At 32.2% G+C, this 9,057-nt stretch overlaps 1 protein-coding gene across 1 annotated transcript in view; it reads right to left on the bottom strand.

Annotated features, from left to right (window-relative positions):
* The window catches only part of LOC107614404 (pathogen-related protein), a 4,116-nt gene extending 2,371 nt beyond the window's left edge, over positions 1-1,745 (bottom strand). Inside the window, exons 1-2 of the mRNA XM_016316615.2 lie at positions 1,501-1,745; positions 1,300-1,432 (exon numbers count right to left, since the gene is read on the bottom strand). Coding sequence (XP_016172101.1) covers positions 1,300-1,432; positions 1,501-1,671 — 304 coding nt within the window. The 5' untranslated portion in view covers positions 1,672-1,745. The remainder of the gene's footprint in view (positions 1-1,299; positions 1,433-1,500) is intronic.

Genomic DNA, 9,057 nt, shown 5'->3' with positions numbered 1-9,057 from the left:
ATATGATATGGAAAGAAAAAAAGCAACAATTTTTTTTTAATTTTAATTTTTTACATGTAAATTATATGTAAATTTTAGTTTAATTTTTTTTTAATTTAATTTTAATTTTATTTTATTGTGTAAATATTTTTTGTCTCCGCTTCTAAAAGTAACGGAGTTGACTAATATTTTGTTAAATTTGGCAGAACGAACTGGTCCAATCCATTTTTTTGCATGTCTTGACGGAGCAAAACGAAATACCTACTTTGTCATCCTTAGTTATGATTATCTTAATAATTTTTGTTCGAGTGTAATAAGTTATTCATAGTTTTCTATCAAAATAATATAACTATTAACGTGCAATAATCTTAATAATTTATATATGCTAAAATCTTAACAGATAATTTGCTTACAGAAGAAATAATAATATTATTTTTAATATGGCACTTTATGTATCACATCGAACAACGTGATGCTGCTAATGTTTATTGAGAAATTCCATTTAAACAATTTCGGATTAAACTAACAAAAGCGTGAGTCTTATATCTTTTATCTTTCCTAAAACATATATTTATTGGTCCAATTTAAATTGATCCAACAACTTTGAATTAATGAAATAATTAACATTTCTCTTATTTATTTAGCTTATCCTATGTGCTTAGTTTAATGACAGCGTAGTACAATTAAACACCCTGTTTGACTGTTTGAGGTATATACGGATATACCCAACCCAATTTTATAATTGAAGCTGAAGACCTATTATTGGAATTTGATCAACAACAATAATGAACCATACATGCCATCATCATCATGATAAGACTATCCAACAACCCACACAAAATAATGAGAAGAAAGTGAAAATTATAATTTTTTTTTTTGTTCCCAAAATATAATTTTCATGGCTACCCAATTAAGGTGATGGTGGTTGGATAAGGCCAAATTGATCTTTTGTGTGGAAGTGTTAGTTTTAGTAAAAATTATAACTCCCAAGATGGGGATTGGGGTGCATGGGAAATTAAACTGGTGACAATATAATCTATTATTTTGCATGATTATGTGATCATTGATTGAATAGAGGAAAATATAATAACATCACTAAATTAATGTTTTATCCCAAGAAAACAAAGGTGGTGTGCATCTATAAATCATAAAAAGTTTTCCGGTATTATAAAAATACTGATATTTTTAATAGTTTTAGTTGTTTATTTTTCAATCATAAAATTAACCGTTAAAATTACTGAAATAATATTAGTAGTATTAGATATCAAAATAAACTCTTCCTAACTTAGATGTATATATAAAATAAAACATATTACATACCATTAACGAAAAGCTTGAATTTTTCAGGGTTGATGGTCTTAAAGTCCTGCAAGCGGATCTTGTGTGAAAGCTCCATTTCCCATGATTTTATAGCATTTTGCACTATTTCCTCTAATGATCCTTCCGGCCACACCTGATCAAATATTGTAAAAAATTCATGCATCCATATGTATTGTTGTTAATTTGTTATTAATTGATTACCTTTGTTCTTCCTTGTTCAAAAAGTAGGTTAACATCATGATAGGTTGGAGGAGCACCATGCCTCCAAAGGGTATTGCTTTCACCTTCGTCATGCAAGAAGGATCTGTACTTGTCCTTTGCAACTTTCTCACAAGCACCTACTACTACTTCTTCTTTGCTTCCCATATTCATTTTTATAGAACAATTAATAACATAGATGGCGATAATACTCTTCTATATATAGACTCTTTATGCATGGTGCCACGTCTTAGCTTAGATCATTATCAATATCATAAAGTATTCTTGTATTTTTATATGTAAAAATTTAAATGGAGGTAAGCCTTGAGTGTATTTCTTTAAGTATTAAAAGATAAATAATTAATTATCATATTCTTCTTTAGTATATACACGAGATTAGATATAAAAAAAATAATAGTAAATATAACTTTTATTTTAATTAAAAATACTTTGTGAGCAAGTCTTCTTTGTAATCAAGCTTAATAATCACCTGAGTTTTTTTTTTTTTTTTACACCTGTTTCTTTTTCTTTTGCGTCTTCTAATTCTTTTTGTATGTCTTCCATTTTTTTTCTCATTCTTCTTTTGCATTTTCTCCTTCTTCTTAATGTATTTTTGGAAGTATTATGAAAAAGAAGAATAAAGAAAAGAAATAGATAAAACGAATAAGACGAAAAAAAAATGCATAAGAAACAAAAAAATATTACATAAACTCTTTTTACGCTAAACACAAATTTTGTATTAATAAACACATGAATGTTTTTAAAGATAAACACAGAGATTTATTAAGAGAATATAAGAATCAAATACATAATCTTATTGATGATATATATAAACATTTTGTGAAGATAAATACATAATTTTTTTAAGGGAAATATAAGAATCAAACATGTGAATTTTTTTTAACGATAAACATAGAAATTTTTATCTTATTCAACTAAAAATTTGTGTTTTCTTGTGTATTATTCAACTAAAAAAAATGCATAGTACAAAATAATTTTTATGTTATTTAACTTATATTTTTAATTAAAATTTTTGTATTATTCTTCTGTATTATTCAACTAATAAAAAATTTGACAATTCATAACAATTTTTTATATTTAACTAAAATTTTTTTAATTTTTTATGTGCTATTTCTGTGTCATATATATTTTTAGTTTTATTATGAAATCTGATCTTTCATTAATGGTTTATTTGAATGAAAAAAATAAGAGTCGAGCATTTGAAAGAAAGAGAAAAGTTTGGGAATAAGATAGATATATATAATCAACACCAAAATAATAAAAGAAGAGAGAAGATGAGAATAAAATAATACGCTTAGAAAAAGAGAAGAGAAAAAATTAAAAAATAAAAGAGGTATAAAAAAACTATAAAAAAAAAAGAGAAAGAAAATAAGAAAAAGACGAAAAGAAAAATAGCACAATAATTTAGGAAAACTGATTGGATTTAATTACAAACATTATTTCGTAATATAACCAAAAAAATATAACGACAATAAAAATAATCAAATATATACTATTATCTAATTATTCAATCATATGATTCATATCATACGTTCTGTTCCATATGCCATTCCAGAATTTGCTGCATAAACATGTGCTCACGTGATACTAATTTGTTAATTAAGATAAGGATCGGAATTTTTTTGTGAGGTTTATATTTGTAAAAATTTAAACATTATTTATATATCCAGCTACGAAAAAATTTTCAACATGAAAAAACCTAAACTCACAAGTTTATAAAATATAATCCAAGTCTTCTTTTCATATGTAAACACAGTAACAGCAAATTTCTATGGCCAAAAGAAATGATCTATTGGGGGGGGGTATGGGGACTATATATTAAATTCATAATTTTTCACGGTTGAGGTTTTTTCTTTGTCAATGTTTGTGTTGTGTGGAGTTAATATGATCCTTTTTTGTTGCCTTACTAAGTGGGGCAGCCCACGTGTCAGTGTCAAATATTAATTACGTTGATTAATTAATTATATATTGCGATAGTTTTCTTCTGCACTACCATTTTTTTTTTTTTGACGTGGCAATACCATCTTCATAATAATTTGCTATTTTATTAGTATTACTATTAATCATCATTGATGTCCATATGTACTCACTAAAAGGTAACAATAATTTAAAATACAAAGTAAAAAGCAAGTCAATATACTTTAATTTTTATTTGAATATTTTTTGTTAAATTGAACAACTCATGAATTTATTTTTTTTATAAACGTATTCACCTTTTTTATTTGAAAATAAATTGTAGAATAAAACAATAATGCTTCCTTAAAATAATGGATGACGATGTTATGACTTGTCTTGTAGTGGTTTATGTTTGAAGAGTAGTGAAAACTCAGGTGCAGTCAATTATATGTGAAGTTGATAGTTGAGAATTGTTAAATAATTTGAATAATTTAACTAAATTTTTATCTAACAATTTTTAGTTATCAACTTCATATGAAATTGACTGCAGTTGAAAGAAATTTATGGACATGTTCAGCCGAAAGAAAATAGAAGAGGCGGTACTATTTGGAGGGTATTTACAAATTTGATTAATTAATATTATTAATATTATTGATATTATTATTAATATTATTATTAATATTAATAAACGGTTACTAACCGTTTAGTACTATTTGGTTGAAGGGACACAACCTTTTAAGGATTGTGTATGTTCAAAATATTGTGTCTAGTGGTTAAAGGGACACAACTCTTTAAGAATTGTGTATGTTTAAAACATTGTATCTATTGGCAATAGAAAAGACACAACCATTTGTATACGTAACTAATCATAATTGCTACGTGCAATATGTATAAATAAGTCCTTATCAACTATTTCAGAAATACAAGTACTAAGTGTACATTTTAAGCAACTATTAAGAGATTTTTTTTAATCAAGAGAGTTGAGAATTTCTTACTATTGCTAATTAAGAAATTCTTAGGTTTCATTGTATCTTGGGAGAGTATTGTCATCAACCCTATAGCAACTAAGTGTGGAGACAAATATCTCTCTAAAGAAAGCGATCTAATCGTGCCTTGAAACCATTATACAAACATAAGATTTTGTCATCTTCTTATACTAATATACCCAATAATTTTAGAGAGATAGTAGTTGAAAATGACACAAGATCAAAACACCATGTTCAAGGTCATGAATCAAGAATTTGTTAAGTTAGATCGCTTTGATGGAACGAACTTTAATAGTTAAAAGGATAAAATGATGTTTCTTCTTTCAGTTCTCAATCTTGCATATGTGATTGACTCAAAGACTACACCAATTGCCAATGCTACTGAAAATTCCACACTGAAAGAGGAAGAAAAGATTGTTCAATTGAAGAATAAACGTGATGAAGATACTATTGCATGTCGAGGTCATATGTTAATTCAAACATCATTGGAGATTTGAAAATCTTTGGAAGAAAAGTACAATACTAAACGACAAGGAACAGATAAGTTTATTATGATAAAATATTTCGAATTTATTATAAGTGATACTATGCCTATTATAGATCAAGTTCATGAAATACAAATCCTTGTAAGTAGACTTCGTGATCTACAAGCGGTGATCCCTGAATCACTACAAGGTGAAGAATAGTTTTTTAATGAATTTGATCACTTTTGTGAATTACACTACAAGAAAAAGCGTATTTATCGACGCAAAAAATCGACGGCTATCTCTCCCATCGATATTTTTCGACAGCTTGCTGTCGATATTTAAAAAAGAAATAATTAAAAATAAAATAATAAAAGCAACGGTCTGATCGTCGATTTTTTTGATGATGCATTAAACCCCTTTTAACTATCATCATATTGTCGATGGAATGGTGTCGATAATACTTTTATTTTAAAATTGACAAACATAGCGTCTATTTTTATATTTAAAATATCGACAACTCTCCCGTCAATAAATTTGAACAGTCCAGATTACTTTCTAAAATCAGATAAATGGTATAGATTTAAAGTATAAAATAGACGTTAAAGATGTTGCTTTTTTTCAAATTAAAATCGACAAAGATACCGTCGATTTTTTTTTATAAAAACACCAACCCCCGAGCCCCCTATCGAGCTTCTTTCACACACACACGCACAAAATCACAAATCAAACGAGCTTCATCCTCTCTCCTTCAACGAGCTGTTCTTCTCTCTGTCGCACGAGCTTCTTCTTCTCCTTTCCTCACTCACAACACCACCGCCGGCCACCCTAACCGCCGAAGCTATCTTCTCCTTCTTCTCATCTCTTTTAAACACTGAACCAGTAGAATACAGCCCCTGTCTCTCGTTCTTCCTCGTTCGTAGAACAAATCAAGCTCAAGCTCCTGTTCTCTTCGTCTCAGGTGAGCTCCAGCACGCCGGCGCCACCTGTAGCAGCGTCTGTCTCTACCACCGCCGCGCCTCTCTCTCTCTCTCTCTCTCTCTCTCTCTCTCTCTCCTTTTATCCCCCTCAGTTCTGGCTCACATATCTTCTCAGCGCCGCAGCCATCATCTCCTCCAATCAATGCTTCCAGGTTTTGGTTTCAAAATTCTTTTAATTTCTATTAAGTTCAATTAATTTTGTTTAGTTAGTTTGATTTTTGTAATTAGTTTAGTTAGATTTTTTTTTCTGATTAGTGGATTTTTAAGTTTTGATTAGATTAGGTTTTGATTCTGAATAGCTGAGAAATGTTTAGATTGTTAATCTGAATTGCTGAGCATTGCTGCTGATTTTGTTTGGAAACTACTTGACTAAATTGTTGATATTTTGTGCTGTTTTGCTGCAAGAATAAGGTGTTTTGATTATTTATTTTATTTAAATAAGGTGCTAGCCTTATTATAAAATCAAGAATAAGGTGTTTTGATTCTGGATGTAGATCTGTCGCCAAATTCATTAACACTAGTTGGACTGATCTAGAAAGTTAACTTGCAAATTAAGATGCATCAATAAATTAAGCCTTTTAACTATGATTCATGATTCTGCTTCTCTATGCAATTTTACTTAATGACTATTTATAATGGTTTAATCATGAAATTTTAATGAATTGGAGGAAAGTGTTGGTGTGTTTAAACATACTCTGGTGACTGGTCAGGTACACCATGGAGCGATCGCGATTCAGTGATCATCTGGAAGCCATAAAGTTCATCTGCAAGGATTTTTGGACTGAGCTCTTTAAGAAACATATAGACAACTTGAAAACAAACCATAGAGTGAGTTCAGATTAGAGCTGTATTCATTTGGTGGTGTGTTTGTTATATGGTTTTAGATTGGAATGGATGGTCATGGTATTCATTGCTACTTGCTGCAGGGTACCTTTGTATTGCAAGATAATAAGTTCCCCTGGCTTGAGCGGATATCAATTTTAATGTATTGATTTTGCTATTAAATTGAAGTTTTCAGATTTTAGATTCATCTTTATATATTTAAGTGCTATTGAATCTTGATTAATATTCTCTACCTGTATTAATGTGAGAAAATTCCTAAATCTACAAATTGTATTCACTTATTGATGGTATTTTCTCATTTACTATTGTTGGCAGCTGTTCATACCCTGGGTCGAGATGACCGAGCCGGGATGTTCAGTAGCAAAGCGACCGACCTCTTTAGGTCAAGCGGACCGACTTCTTTACGAAGAAGTCGGCCAAAGCGACAGGAAAAACCCAAAGAAGGGCCCAACTCAAGGAATACGACCCAGATCCAAAGGCAGCCCAAGCCGATAGAGACAAGGGCGGTTCCACGGAAGATAAGCTGACCTCAACAAAAGGTAAGATAAGATAAGATAACTAACTTATCTTATCCAAAGAAGGTCACATCTCACTACTATAAATACATTGGAGCACCCAGGTATAACTCATACTCTGATTCTACAATAAACCTGCTTAATACCCGTGCTAACTTAAGCATCGGAGTCTCTTGCAGGTACCCCCCACCCTCCGGTGACCAAGGATCAGCAGTGCAGCAAGTCCAACAAGTCGGACACAACAGCTCCGGCCGCCACCAGCCAGCCGGACACACCATCTCCAACCAATACAGAAGATTTCATCCGAGATCGACCTCCAGTTTCAGGTAACCCTTGGAACATTGGCGCCGTTGCCGGGGAACCTGGAAGTCATCTGGTGCACGAAATTGTGATCTCAGGCAAAGGCGCCAGAAACTCTGTACGCACGTCTTAATAAATTATTTTTCATTCACAACTTCGATACAACTAACCAGCAAGTGCACTGGGTCGTCCAAGTAATAAACCTTACGTGAGTAAGGGTCGATCCCACGGAGATTGTTGGCATGAAGCAAGCTATGGTCACCTTGTAAATCTCAGTCAGGCGGATATAAAATAGTTATGGAGTTTTCGAACATAAATAATAAATAGATAGAAAATAAGGATAGAAACACTTATGTATATCATTGGTGAGAATTTCAGATAAGTGTATAGAGATGGTTTCGTTCCTCTGAACCTCTGCTTTCCTGCTGTCTTCATCCAATCAGTCTTACTCCTTTCCATGGCTGGCTTGATGTAAGGACATCACCGTTGTCAATGGCTACTTTTTATCCTCTCTGGAAAATGGTCCGATGCGCTGTCACTGCATGGCTAATCGTCTGGAGGCATCACCCTTGTCAATGGCTGCATCCCATCCTCTTGTGAAAATGGTCCAAATGCTCTGTCACAGCACGGCTAATCATCTGAGATTCTCGATCATACTGGAATAGGATTCACCCTCCTTTTGCGTCTGTCACTACACCCAGCACTCGCGAGTTTGAAGTTCGTCATAGTCATTCAATCCCAGAGTCCTACTCGGAATACCACAGACAAGGTTTAGACTTTCCGGACTCTCATGAATGCCGCCATCAATCTAGCTTATACCACGAAGATTCTGATTAAGAGATCCAAGAGATACTCATTCAATCTAAGGTAGAACGAAAGTGGTTGTCAGGCACGCGTTCATAGGGAATGATGATGATTGTCACATTCATCACATTCAGGTTGAAGTGCGAATGAATATCTTAGAAGCGGAATAAGTTGAATTGAATAGAAAACAGTAGTACTTTGCATTAATCTTTGAGGAACAGCAGAGCTCCACACTTTAATCTATGGAGTGCAGAAACTCTACCGTATGAAAATACATAAGTGATAATGGTTCAGGCATGGCCGAATGGCCAGCCTCCATGAAAGTCTAAGATAGCATAAAACTGATCAAAAATGTCTAATACAATAGTAAAAAGTCCTATTTATAATAAACTAGTTACTAGAGTTTATAGAAGTAAGTAATTGATGCATAAATCCACTTCCGGGGCCCACTTGGTGTGTGTTTGGGCTGAGCTTGAATGTTACACATGTGGAGGTCAATCTTGGAGTTGAACGCCAATTTGTAACGTATTTCTGGCATTCAACTCTGGCTTGTGACGTGTTTCTAGCGTTTAACTCCAGACAGCAGCGTAGAACTGGCGTTCAACGCCCTTTTACATCATCTAAACTCGGCCAAAGTATGAACTATTATATATTTCTGGAAAGCCCTGGATGTCTAATTTCCAACGCAATTGGAAGCGCACCATTTTGAGTTCTGTAGCTCCAGAAAATCCACTTTGAGTGCAGGAAGGTC

This window comes from Arachis ipaensis, chromosome B08, assembly GCF_000816755.2.
Source record: "Arachis ipaensis cultivar K30076 chromosome B08, Araip1.1, whole genome shotgun sequence".
Classification (NCBI taxonomy): Eukaryota; Viridiplantae; Streptophyta; class Magnoliopsida; order Fabales; family Fabaceae; genus Arachis; species Arachis ipaensis.
Note: the sequence above shows the minus strand (reverse complement) of the source record. Positions and strands in the feature narration are given on the sequence as shown.